General features: G+C 51.4%; 1 protein-coding gene across 1 annotated transcript in view; it reads left to right on the top strand.

Moving 5' to 3' along the window:
* Nucleotides 1–12,064, top strand: part of SSC5D (scavenger receptor cysteine rich family member with 5 domains) — a 29,759-nt gene extending 17,695 nt beyond the window's left edge. Inside the window, exons 13-14 of the mRNA XM_055237668.2 lie at nucleotides 6,046–6,207; nucleotides 10,228–12,064. Coding sequence (XP_055093643.1) covers nucleotides 6,046–6,207; nucleotides 10,228–12,002 — 1,937 coding nt within the window. The 3' untranslated portion in view covers nucleotides 12,003–12,064. The remainder of the gene's footprint in view (nucleotides 1–6,045; nucleotides 6,208–10,227) is intronic.
* Nucleotides 12,065–14,259: the final 2,195 nt, after the last annotated feature.

Genomic DNA, 14,259 nt, shown 5'->3' with positions numbered 1-14,259 from the left:
GTGGGCTAAGATCAAAGTGCCAGCAGGGTGGTTCCCTTTGGAAGGCTCTAGGGGAGAGCCTTTTCCAGCTTCTAGAGGCCACCTGCATTCCTTGGCTTGTGGCTCCATCCCCCATCATCAAAGCCAGCAACATTGCATTTCTCTGACCTTTCCTCTGTCTTCGTATTTTTCTCTCTCACTGTGGCTTAAAAGGTTCTCTGATTTTATTTATTTATTTATGAGACAGTCTCACTCTGTCGCCCAGGCTGGAGTGCAGTGGTGTGATCTTGGCTCACTGCAGCCTCTGCTGCCCAGGTTCAAGCAATTCTCATGCCTCAGCCTCCTGAGTAGCTGGGGTTACAGGCGTGTGCCACCACTCCCGACTAATTTTTGTATTTTTAGTAGAGATGAAGTTTCACCACATTAGCCAGGCTGGTCTCGAACTCCTGACCTCAGGTGATCTGCTCGCCTCGGCCTCCCAAAGTGCTGGGATTACAAGCATGAGCCACCGTGCCCGGCCGGAGTTCGGATCTTTACGAAGCAGCATTTCTTCAGGCTTCCTGGATGATGGAATTTGGAGACACAGACATCAGTTCATGTGTGAAATGCCTGCTGTGTGACAGAGCATGTACTAACTACCAGGAGGTAGTGTTAGGGAGCAAAGCAGGGGAAGGGGCAGGGGAGACTGAGGGTTGCAGTTTAAAATAGGATGGACAGGCGTGGTGGCTCACGCCTGTAATCCCAGCACTTAGGGAGGCTGAGGCAAAGGGATCGCTTGAACCCAGGAGTTCAAGACCAGCCTGGCCAACATGGCAAAACTCTGTCTCTACTAAAAATACAAAAAAATTAGCCTGGTGTGGTGGTGCATGCCTATAATCCCAGCTACTCGGGAGGCTGAGGCAGGAGAATCGCTTGAACCTGGGAGGCGGAGGCCGCAGGGAGACAAGATTGTGCCACTGTACTCCAGCCTGGGCGACAGAGACTGTCTCAAAATAAATAAATAAATAAAAATAAAATAAAAAATTCACGAAGCAGGGGCGTGCTCCTGTAGTCCCAGCTACCCGGGAGGTTGAGGCAGAAGAATCACTTCGGCCCTGGAGGTTGAGGCTGTAGTAAGCCATGGTCAAGCCACTGCACTGAAGCCTGGGTGAGTGAGACCGTCTCAAAAAAAAAAAAAAAAAGGATGGTTAAGAGACATCTTACAGGCCGGGCGCGGTGTCTCACTCTAGTCCCAGCACTTTGGCAGGCTGAGGCAGGTGGATCACCTGAGGTCGGGAGTTCCAGACCAGCCTGGCCAACATGGTGAAATCCCGTCTCTACTAGAAATGCAAAAAATTAGCGGGGCGAGGTGGCGGGCGCCTGTAGTCCCAGCTACTTGGGACGCTGAGGCAGGAGAATGGCGTGAACCCAGGAGGCGGAGGTTGCAGTGAGCCGAGATCGCGCCACTGCACTCCAGCCTGGGTGTCAGAGCAAGACTCCGTCTCAAAAAAAAAAAAAAAAAGAGACATCTTACTAAGAAGGTGCCAATTAAGTGAGAAGGCCCTGAGGCCCTGAGGTGGGTGCATGCTCTGCAGTTTTAGAAATAGCAACAAGGTGGATGGGGCTGGAGCGGAGTGTTGGCTGGAAACGGCGGCAGCGGGGGAGATGGGGAATGGACTGTAGGAGCCAGTGTGGATTCAGGGAGCCCGGGAGGTCCAGGGGAGAGTGACAATGGCTCTGATCAGGGTGGCAGTGGAGACCAAGAGAGATGTGGATGTATTCAAGCCATATTCTGGGGGTTGAGCTGATGGAGCTGAGTGATGGGTTGGGGATGCTGAGGAGAGGGAGGCAGGGAACGGGTACCTTTTACCAGGTCGGGGAGCTCTGTGAGGTGGGGCACAGCAGCCAGAGTGGGGATATCGGGAGATATTAGCTGTGCATCCTGGAGGTCCAGGGAGTGCCTGGGCTGAGGATATAACTTAGCGAGATGGGATTTGAAGCTGTGGGAGTGGATGTGACTGCACAGATAGACAGCTGTGTCTAATGTAGTTCCCGCCACTGCCAGCTGGGAAGCCGGGGAGACCCGTGCATGGGGTATCGCCGGAGGTTTATCACCCTATGAGGTCATGCAGGGAGAAGAGGATCCAGGACTAAATATGAGATTAACTTTAGAGGTTGGAAGATGATGAGGATAATGGTAGCTACTATTTTATTGTGTGCTCTCCATGTGCCAGGCGCTGTTCAAAATGCATCCTGTGGTTAAACTCCCTTCCTCCCCATGCAGCCTTGTGAGATGAGTCCTATCCTTAGCTTGATTTTACAGATAAGCGAACTGAGGTACGGAGAGGTCAGGATTGCAAAAGGCTGAACTTGGATTCAAACTCCAGATTCCACACCCTTAATGGCTCTAGCCATGGAGAGTGGTTAGGACAGAATTAGCCCTGTAGAATCCAGGGAGCATACAGCAGGGATGGTCTCATCCACAGGGGATGGGGGAGGCCTCCTGAGGGCATGGCCTTTGGACTAACGCCTAAAGGATGAATGAAGGCTTGCCAGGGAAGGAAGGGGTGAGACTTGGGAGATTACCCAGAGGGAAAGAGAACCATTTAGAACCAGGTAGATCTGCTGGGATCTGGAGCTTGATGCTGTCCCTTAGCTGTGTTACCCCAAGAAAGTTTCTTGCCATCTCTGGGCGTCAGTTTGGCCATCTGTGTGAATCAGCAGCCTCCCCAGCCACCCTCTCCCCATAAGACCAGCAAAAATGACGCTGTCTGACAGCATGAAGGCTGTAGGATAAAGGTGTGAGTGAGAATCCCCATGCACTTAGCGGGGCAGGTTTGCAGTATCTAAGAAGATACACCTGCTTCCACACAGCAATTCCACAATGAGGTGTCGAGAAATTCTCGCTCATGAGCCTAAGGACATGGGCACAAAGAGCTCACTGAAGCCATATTTGTGACAGCAAAACACTAAGAGTAACCTAAATGCCCGTCAACAGGAGCATAGATTAATACCCAGCTGTATATCCATGCAATCAAATAGTATGCAGAGGTTCACAGAATGAGCCAGAGTTATGTGTATCTTTTTATTCTTTTTTTTTTTCTGGGATGGAGTCTCACGCCTGTAATCCCAGCACTTTGGGAGGCTGAGGCAGGTGGATCACCTGAAGCTAGGAGTTTGAGACCAGCCTGGCCAACATGGCTAAACACTGTCTCAACTAAAAATACAAAAAAATTAGCTGGGCATGGTGGCAGGTGCCTGTAATCCCAGTTACTAGGGAGGCTGAGGCAGGAGAATGGCTTGAACCTGGGAGGCAGAGGCTGCAGTGAGCCGAGATCTTGCCATTGCACTGGGCAACAAGAGCGACACTCCGTCTCAAAAAAAGAAAAAAAAAAAATATGCATATGAGAATGAGAAACCAGATTTCTGACAGTGCATTCTGAGATTACACAGGAGGCTGCCATTTTAAAAGGAAGACGGCTTCAATTTGTGTTCTTTTTTTTGTTTTTGTGACAGAGTCTTGCTCTGTCACCCAGGCTGGAGTGCAGTGGCATGATCACAGCTCACTGCAACCTCCGCCTCCAGGGCTCAGGCGATTCTCATGCCTCAGCCACCCAATTAGCTGGGACTACTGGTGTGTGCCACCACACTTGGCTAATCTTTGTAATTTTTAGTAGAGACGAGGTTTCAACATGTTGGCCAGGCTGGTTCTGAACTCCTGGGCTCAAGTGATCCACCTGCATTGGCCTCCCAAAGTGCTGGGATTACAGGCGTGAGCCACCGTTCCCAGCTTGATTTGTGTTCTTCATGGAGTCTTCCTAAAACCCAGCATCTTGAAAATACATCTTTTTTTTTTTTTTTAGATGGAATTTTGCTCTTGTCCCCCAGGCTGGAGTGCAGTGACGTGATCTTGGCTCACTGCAATTTCCGCCTCCCAGGTTCAAGTGATTTTCCCGCCTCAGCCTCCTGAGTAGCTGGGATTACAGGTGCCTGCCACCATGCCGAGCTAATTTTTGTATTTTTCGTAGAGACAGGGTTTCACCATGTTGGCCAGGCTGGTCTTGAACTCCTGACCTCAGGTGATCTGCCTTCCTCGACGTCTGAAAGTGCTGGGATTACAGGCGTGAGCCACCATGCCCGGCCGTTACCACTAATGGTTTTTCAGGTTTCCTAATGGGTATGGTTATCTGGTAGGATTTTATAGCTACCCTTTTAAGGTGTCTAATAGAAATGGAAAGGTATTTGATTAAGAATGGTTTATAATACGAAGGCATGACTGAGGTGTCTGCTGTGCCTGGCATCAGGGTGAAATTTGACCCTTGTTCTATCAGCATGCAGTGTGTTAGCAGGTAACACAGCAAGGATTTCTGTAATTGGGACCGCTAGCCACAGAGCTCAAGGCGACATCGGTGAACTTGCCCAAGGTCTTGGACACTGCCCTTCTGCCTGGTTTTGCGTTTGGAATGAGACAACATCCTAACGGGCTCAGTTGGGTAGGAGATGAAGAAGAAGGGAATTCCGGGTGGGGGCGGCGGCATGAGCAGAGGCTGGGAGGTGTGAAAAGCCTGCGCGTTGTGGTCGTTCCAAGTGTTTTGCTGTCACAAATATGGCTGCCGTGAACTCCTTGTACCCACGTCCCCAGGTTCATGGGCAAGGATTTCTCAGCACCTCCTTGTGGAATTGCTTGTGGAAGCAGGCATGTCTCCCTAAACACTGCAAACCTGCCCTCCTAACTCAAGGTCCGGGTCCAGCGTGAGCAGAGCATTGTGTGGGACGAGACGGCGCTGGAGAAGCTGGCAGGGGCTGGTGATGAAGGAAGATGGTGTCTGTGGGGCTCATGCTGTGGGCCGTGGGGACTCATGGAAGAGTTTAGGCTGGAAAGGGGCAGGTGTCTGCCAGTGTTTAAGAGGCCTCCAGGGTCAGTGTTGGGGGGCCAAGGTCTCAGGGGAAGTTGGTTTGATGATTCAGATAAGAACAACCAGGGCAATGAGTATGGAGTGTTCTGTTTGGGTGATGAAAATGTTCTTAATTTTGATTGTGGCGATGGTCACACAACCTTGTGACTGTGCTAAAAAAACCACTCAATTGCACATTTTAAGTTGATGAATTGCATGATATGTGAATTATATCTCAAGAAAGCTGTTGTTGAGGCCGGGCACGGTGGCTCACACTTGTAGGCTGAGGCAGGAGAATCACTTGACCCCGGGAGGCAGAGGTTGCAGTGAGCTGATATTGCGCCACTGTACTCCGTCCTGGGCGGCAGAGTGAGACTTTGTCTCAAAAAAAATAGAAAAGAAAGCTGTTGTTCTTATAAAGCTAGGACTGAATTATCATTCTATTCTCCCTAAATAAAATGGCATACATATATGTATATATATATTATACATTTATATGTTATATAAAATTGCTATTATATAGAGATTAAGTGCATTCGGCCAAAAAAAAAAAAAAGGAAAAATAGTATTATAGAGATGTTCCAGGTGGTTAATTAATAAAGATATTATGGTTTTTCCCTCGCTAGGGCAGGAGCCTTGGGGAATTAAAACAACAAATTCCTTTTTTTTTTTTTTTTTTTTGAGACGGTGTCTTGCTCTGTTGCCCAGGCTGGAGTGCAGTGGCACAATCTCGGCTCGCTGCAACCTCTGCCTCCCGGGTTCAAGTGATTCTCCTGTCTCAGCCTCCCGAGTAGCTGGGATTACAGGCGTGTGCCACCATGCCCAGCTAATTTTTTGTATATTCAGTACAGACGGGGTTTCTCCATGTTGGCCAGGCTGGCCTTGAACTCCTGACCTCAAGTGACCCTCCTGCCTCAGCCTCCCAAAGTGCTGGGATTACAAGCTTGAGCCACCGCGCCTGGCCCAAATGCCCTTTATTTTATGTGCTAGTTTAGTGACAGTTTCCGTTGTTGGTAGCCAAAAACATCCCAGCTGAATGGAGAAGGTCTCCACAAGGTCAGGGAGGGCAGAAGTGGTGGTGCAGTTGAGACGGGATGATGCCTGAACTGGGGCTGGCCCAGGAGGAGAGAGACAGAGAGTCAAACTCAAAGGGAAGTTGGAAGACTCAGTCCTCTTCCCCATATCTGTCTAGGTGGCAAAGATGGTTACAAGCTTCCCTGGACGTGGGACACACCATCAGGAAGGGGCCTGGCTGAGGGGACCCCTACTGCAGGCAAACTAGGACCCACTCTTCGGGCTGGCGCCACCAGGAGCCCAGGCCGTCCTCCAACTCCGGGAGTCCATGGAGACACAGGTGAGACACGTGGCTGGGGTGAGGGGACTGGACGGTATTTGTCCTGGGGTAAAGAGACGGATTCCAGACTCCCCAGTGGAACCCTTACCCCAGAAAGACTCAGCAGAAATATACCCTAAAACAAGGGGTTATCGGCTGAGCGTAGTGGCTCATGCCTGTAATCACAGCACTTTGGGAGGCCGAGTTGGGAGGATTGCTTAAGCTTGGGAGTTTGAGAGCAGCCTGGGCAACATGGTGAACCCCCCAGGATATGAACATTAGCTGGGTGTGGTGGTACGCACCTGTGGTCCCAGCTGCTTGGGAGGCTGAGGCAGGAGGACCCCTTGAGCCTGGGTGCTCGAGGCTGTGGTTGTGCCACTGTATTCCAGCCTGGGTGCCAGAGCGAGACCTTTTCTCAAATAAAAACAAAAACAGAACCAAGAGGTTATTATCTAGACCACTGGTCATCAACTAGGGTCGATTTTGCCCCCAAGGGGCATTTGGCAATATCTGAAGATATTTTGGATTGTCATGGCAGGAAGTGAGAGGCTACCCATTGGCACCTGATCGGTAGAGGCCAGGGATGGTGATAAACATCCACAATGCACACAACATTCCCCATAACAAAGAACCACCCAGCCCTAAATGACAATAGTACCGAGGTTGAGAAACCCCAGCCTAGATGGCATAAGTCACTGTGACAAATAGGAAAATGATAGGAAACCCTAGATGAGAAAGAGGAAAAGATACAAACAGGTGATTCCCAGAAAAGGAAGCCCAAATGGCTGAGTGTATTTAGAAATGCCCACGCTCACCAGGAACCAGAAAATACAAACTAAAACAATGGCCAGCATGGAGGAGAATGAGAAAGGTGGGTATCATCAAGTGTGAGTGAGGATGTGGGGGACAGGCAACCCCACTGGCCAGAGCTATTTGATAAAGACAATCCAGCAATATTTAGTAAAGTTAAGCATGATTAGGCCGGGTGCGATGGCTGATGCCTGTAATCCCAGCACTTTGGGAGGCTGAGGCAGGCAGATCACGAGGTCAGCAGATCGAGACCATCCTGGCTAACACCGTGAAACCCCGTCTTTACTACCAATACAAAAAATTAGCCGGGCGTGGTGGCAGGCACCTATGGTCCCAGCTACTCAGGAGGTTGAGTCAGGAGAATGGCGTGAACCCACGAGGCGGAGCTTGCAGTGAGTCGAGATCGGGCCACTGCACTCCAGCCTGGGCAACAGAGTGAGACTCTGTCTCAAAATAATAATAATAATAATAATAATAATAGCCAGGTGTGGTGGTGGGCGCCTGTGATCCCAGCTACTCGGGAGGCTGAGGCAGGAGAACTGCTTGAACCTGGGAGGCAGAGGTTGCAGTGAGCTGAGATTGCACCACTGCACTCCAGCCTGGGCAACAGAGAAAGACTGTTAAAAAAAAAAAAAAAAAAAAAGAGAGACAGAGATAAGAAGGGAGGAAGGGAATCTGCATGAGCTCCATGATGTAGATCTATAATTTTGCCCATTTCTCAGATGAGTGAAATTGAGGCACAGACATCAGTGACTCTGACATCAATAATTATGAGAGTGCTTATTCCATGCTAGACATTACGCTAAGTGCTTTGCACAACCACAATCTCCCTGAGTCCTTTTGACAGCTCTGCAAGGGAGATACGTTGATCATCCACAGTCTATAGCTGGGGAAGAAACTGAGATTCAAGCAGTGAAGTAACTTGGCCGTGGTCACCCAGTTAGGAAGCCATGCAGCTGGGGTTTAAACTCGGACAGCCTGCCTTGAGCACAAGCCCTTTACTTAACCGCTTCTCCAATCCTGCAAACAAAAAACAAGGTGGGGAAGGAATGCGCCTGAAAGACCCTGCCCTGCAGGAACAAGTGGAAATCTGTAGATCTGTGTGGTTCAATACAGTAGCTACGAACACTGGGCGTGGTGGCTCACGCCTGTAATCCCAGCACTTTGGGAGGCTGAGGCGGACAGATCACCTGAGGTCGGGGGTTCAAGACTAGCCTGAACAACATAGTGAAACCCCGTCTCTACTAAAAATACAAAAAAATTAGCTGGGCGTGGTGGCACATGCCTGTCATCCCAGCAACTCAGGAAGCTGAGGCAGGAGAATCACTTGAACCCAGGAGGTGGAGATTGCAGTGAGCCAAGATCGCGCCACTGCACTCCAGCCTGGGCAGCAACAATGAAACTCCGTCTCAAAAAAAAAAAAAAAAAAAAAAAAAGTTAAATGAATTAACACTTTGAAAATGAAACATTTGCTGGGTGCAGTGGCCACGCCTGTAATCCCAGCACTTTGGGAGGCTGAGGTGGGTGGATCACGAGGTCAGGAGATCGAGACCATCCTGGTTAACACAGTGAAACCCCGTGTCTACTAAAAATACAAAAAATTAGCCGGACGTGGTGGCGGGCGCCTGTAGTCCCAGCTTCTCGGGAGGCTGAGGCAGGAGAATGGCGTGAACCCGGGAGGCAAAGCTGGCAGTGAGCCGAGATCGTGCCACTGCACTCTAGCCTGGGTGACAGAGTGAGACTCCATCTCAAAAAAAAACAACAAAAAGAAAACATTCAGTTTCTCATTCACACTGGCCGCATTTCAAGGGCTTGGTGGCCACATGTGGCCCGTGGCTACTGTATTGGCACGGTAGATCACAGCGCATTCCCATCACTGCGGACGTGGGATTTCATTGCCTAGACGCTATGTGCAAACAACTTGGGTTCAAGTCTTAGCCCTGCAACTTGCAAACTGTGTCTGTGTGACCTTGGGCGAGTCACCTGCCCTCTTGCCCTAATTTCTTCCATCTGTAAAATGGGGATAAAATTGGCACTCACTTGGAAGCCAGCCCCAGAAGAGGGTCAGGCTCCTCCTGCTACTCAGGCCCAAAATTTAAGGGGGTGCCCAAAACGCCAAAATCAAGATACACAATATCATAATACAGTATTTTTAAAAATGAAAATTAATGCCAAAAAAAAAAACCCATGATGAACTCAGTATCAAAAATGTAACTGAAGGCCGGGCGCAGTGGCTAACGCCTGTAATCCCAGCACTTTGGGAGGCCCAGGCGGGCGGATCACGAGGTCAGGAGATCGAGACCATCCTGGCCAACACGGTGAAACCCCATCTCTACTATAAATACAAAAAATTATCCAGGCATAGTGGCGGGCGCCTGTAGTCCCAGCTACTCGGGAGGCTGAGGCAGGAGAATGGCGTGAACCCAGGAGGCGGAGCTTGCAGTGAGCGGAGATCGCGCCACTGCACTCCAGCCTGGGCGACAGAGCGAGACTCCGTCTCAAAATAAATAAATAAATAAAATAACTGAAGACAGGATCCTATCCGCCTCACTGGGCTCACCCTAATCCTGGCCCTGTTGGATCCTGTCTCTGGTTAAAATGTTAACTTTGGTTAACTGTGGATCTTTTGGATTAATTCTGATTGTTAAAAAATACTGCATAAAAACGCTTAAGCCCAGGAACTCGAGGTGACAGTGAGCTATGATCTTGCCACCGCACTCCAACCTAGGCGACACAGCCAGACTTTATCTTAAAAAATAAAAAATTCCATAAAAGTATTTATTTTGATTACTAAAATTACCCTTTGGAGCCCTCTTTGGTCTCCCTGCCTCCCCCGGCTCCCCACATCTCCCAGTCCCCTGCTGTCTCAGACTCCTCCCGTATGCTGCACGCTTCTGAGCACTCTCGCCCCCTCCCGCACCCCAGCACCCCCCCATCCCTCCCTCGCCTCACCCTCCTGCACCCGCTCCCGCAACCCGCCTGCCCCTCCGCATCCCCAAGTCCGGAGCATCCCCGCATCCTCCCGCAGCAGAGGCCGCCAGGTGGCGCCTGGAGACATCGGAGGACGTAGGGAGGAGGGGCCCTAGGGCCGGGTGAAGTCTGCCGGTGACCCATGACGTCTCGAGGCTCTGCGCCTTTCCATTGGTCGGCTCCTCGAGGGGCGGGGCTGGACGCGTGGTGGGCGGAGCCGGCTGACCTCAGACCGTCCGTCTGTCTTTCCTCCTCCTCCAGGTTCCCCGAGGAAACCGTGGCCCGAGCGCCGGCCACCGCGGCCCGCTGCGACCAAGACAGCGCCCCCAACCCCATCCCCAGCTCCCTCCGCCTCTCCGGGACCCCCAGGCCCAGCTCTGACCTCTGACTCCAGTCCAGAGCTCACTCCCCACTCAGCCTTGACGTCCGAGGCGACCTCTGACCCTCCGGACACTTCACCACCCACCCCAGACCCGGCCTCCCGGACGAACCCCGACCTCATCTTGACAAGCCCTGACTTTGCTTTGTCCACCCCTGACTCCAGTGTGGTTCCCACGTTGACCCCGGAGCCCTCACCCACGCCCTTACCCACCTTGTCCAAAGAGCTGACCTCTGACCCTTCTACACCGTCGGAGGTGACTAGCCTTTCCCCTACCTCAGAGCAGATCCCAGAATCTGACACAACCCCAGGTTTGGACACAACTCCATACTCCAGTACAGTATCAGAATATTCTAGATCCCCAGACCCCTCCCCAAGCCCTCACCCCACTACTACCCCTGATCCCACCATGACCCCTGACCCCACCACAACCCCTAACCCTACTGTGACCCCTCACTTCCCTACCACCACTCACCCCACCACGACCCCTCAACCCACCACCATCACTCACTCCACCATGATTCCTGACCCCACCGCAACCCCTCAGCCCTTCACCACCATGCAGCCCACCACAACCCCTCACCCCACAACCCCTCACCCCACCACGACCCCTCAACCCACCACCATCACTCACTCCACCATGATTCTTGACCCCACCACAACCCCTCAACCCTTCACCACCGTGCAGCCCACCACGATCCCTCATCCCACCATGACCCCTCACCCCACCACGACTCCTCACCCCACCACAACCCCTCACCCCACCACAACCCCTCACCCCACCACAACCCCTCACCCCACCACAACTCCTTACCCCACCACAACCCCTCACCCCACCACAACCCCTCACCCCACCACAACCCCTCACCCCACCATGACTCCTGATCCCACCACGACCCCTTACCCCACCACAACTCCTGACCCTTCCTCAACCCCTATCATCACTGCTAAGTCCCTTCCAACCTCCTTGGGGACAGAACTCTCCTCTCCCACTCTAGCACCAACAGTCAAGCCCAGTCTGCATCCCCAGTTGACCTTCACAGCACCTGCCCCTCACACCTCCACATCCCAGATACCCACCCTAGAGCCCTCTCCAGCCTTGGAGTCCAGCCCCTCCAGGTCCTCCGCAGCCACAAGCATGGACCCACTGTCCACTGAGGACTTCAAGCCACCCAGAAGCCAGAGCCCCAACCTAACCCCTCCACCCACCCATACCCCACACTCAGCCTCTGACCTCACTGTGTCCCCTGACCCCCTCCTTTCCCCCATAGCCTACCCCTTGGATCATCCTCCCCTTGACCCCCTCACCCTAGGGCCAACTCCTGGTCAGAGCCCAGGCCCCCATGGTCCATGTGTGGCCCCAACACCACCTGTAAGGGTCATGGCTTGTGAGCCACCTGCCCTGGTGGAGCTTGTGGCTGCTGTGAGGGATGTGGGTGGTCAGCTGCAGAGACTGACCCAGGTCGTGGAACAGGACCGGCAGGAGCGCCAAGCCCTGCTGCTGGGGCTGACGCAGCTGGTAGAGGCTGCCCGGGGTCTGGGGCAGCTGGGTGAGGCCGTGAAGAGACTGGCAGAGATGGCCTGGACCACCAGCATGCCTGCACCAACCACCACTACCCCAGAGGAAGAAGAAAGACCTCTGAGGGGAGACGTGTGACCCTCTCCAGGATTTGAGGGGCTTAAGACACCCCCGACCAAAAAAAAAAAAAAAAAACCCAAAGTATCTAATTAAAAACAAGGTGTGAATGGTGTTTTTGGGGAATCCTAGAGAGACAGAATCACAAGACTGATTTTGATATGTGAATAGCCCAGGTGCCATGCAAGGCGGTGTTGACGATGGAGATGATTATGAGGGTGGTGATGATGGTGATGATCTTGATGGTGATGGCGATGGAGATCATGATAGGATGATGATCATTGTTGTGAGGATCATGATGATAATGGTAAGATGGTGGAGGTGATGAAGATAGTGAAATCATGCTGATGACCATGAGGGAATGGTCATGGTGATGAGGCGGTGACCATCATGATGATGATGGTGGTGGTGATGGTGATGATCACGGTGATGATGATGGTCCTGGTCATGAGGGAATGGTCATGGTGATGAGGCGGTGATCATCATGATAATAGTGGTGGTGGTGATGGTAATTATGATGATGATGATGAAGATGGTGAAATGAAGGTGATGGTGATAGTGATTGTGAGAGAATTGTCATGGTGATGAGGCAATGACCATCATGCTGATGGTGGCGGTGGTGATACTGGTGATGATCAGGGTGATGATGATGGTGCTGGTCATGAGGGAGTGGTCGTGGTGATGAGGGAATGATGGTGATAGTGGTGGTGGTGCTGGTGATAATGGTGATGATGGTGATAAGGGTGATCATGGTGATGATGGTCACATTGATGGTGATGGTGATGGTGGTAGTGGAGGTGATAATGATGGTGTGAAAGGTGATCATGGTGGTAATGACTGTGAAGGAACAGTCATGGTGATGAGGCAATGATGGTAATGATGATGATGGTGATGGTGATGATGATGTTGGTGATTTTGGTGGTAAAGATGATCCTGGTGGTGATGATCATGGTGATGGTTGTGACAATGATGAAGCTTCATGTGAGCAAAAACGGCCTTGTTCATGGATGTAGGCCCAGTTTCTAGGACAGAAGCTGATGCAGAGTACACACTCAATAATAAATATCTTTTGAATGAAAGAGTGCATCATCATCATCATCATCATGACTAATATTTGTTGGGCGCTTCCTGTGTCAGGCTCTGTTTTAAGGGCTTTGCATGGGTGATGATGTCATTTTGTCTTAACGAGTGCCTGCTGAGGAAGGTACTGTTACCACAGCTCAGCAGATGAGGAGGTGAGCTTTGCAGCCTGGATTCCGGAGTTTGAGTCCTTGCTGGGAGTAAACATAAGCCAGTTACTTAACCTCTGGGTCTGAACTTCTCCAACTATAAAACAGGGATAATAATAGTACACATACCTCATGGGGTTGCTGTAATGATTGAATAAGTTAATACCTAGGAGAGTGCTTATGATGGCTTTTGATAAGCACCCGTCATGTGAGAGCAATTATTGTATTTATCCCCATTCTGCAGATCTGGGCTTCGAGGCACAGAGAGGTTTGGTCGTGCACCCCAGATCACTCAGGGAACACGAGGTGGGCCATGCTTGGCACTCAGGGCCCTTGCTCTTAAAATAATATTTTGGCTGGCCACAGTGGCTCATGTCTGTAATCCCAGCACTTTGGGAGGCCGAGATGGGAGGTTGGCTTGAGGCCAGGAGTTCCAGACCAGAAATATAGTGAGACTCCCATCTTTATTAAAAAAGAAAGAAAGGAAATATTCCACGGCCGTATCAGATTGACCTGGGTTCAAGTCCTGGATTAACCATGTCCCGGCTGTGGAACTCTGGCAGTTTCCCTCCCTTCTCTGAGCCTCAGTTTTTTTCACCTGTAAAATGGGTAGAGCAATAGCACCTGCCTCATGGGGTCGTGAGGATTAAATGTGGCAGTGCAGATAAGGACAGCGTGGCATGTAGGATGTGCTCAGTTAACGATAGTGCTTGTGACCACGCCTGCCTGTTCTTTTCTGTGCTAACACTGCATGGACTGTTAATCCATGTACATCCAGTCCTCACCACAGCCCTTTGAGGGAGAAACTTTGATCCCCGTTTCAGAAAGGACTCTGAGGCTCAGAGAGGGCAGGCCCTTTGCCAAAGGGCACACAGCAGAGCCAGGGACTCAAACCCTGAATACTGTGATATGAATTTCCGTGCTTTGACCATGGCCTGGGTTTCCAGATCAGGGCTTCCATGACTGCCCCACTCCAAGCGACCGTGGGTGGGCTCCTTCCCATCTCTGTGCCTCAGCTTGCTGGTTTGTAAATTGGGGGCTGTCTTGGA

The sequence above is a fragment of the Symphalangus syndactylus genome, chromosome 13 (genome assembly GCF_028878055.3).
Source record: "Symphalangus syndactylus isolate Jambi chromosome 13, NHGRI_mSymSyn1-v2.1_pri, whole genome shotgun sequence".
In the NCBI taxonomy this organism is placed as follows: domain Eukaryota; kingdom Metazoa; phylum Chordata; class Mammalia; order Primates; family Hylobatidae; genus Symphalangus; species Symphalangus syndactylus.
The sequence above is the reverse complement of the archived record's forward strand: the minus strand, read 5'-3'. Positions and strand labels throughout refer to the sequence as shown.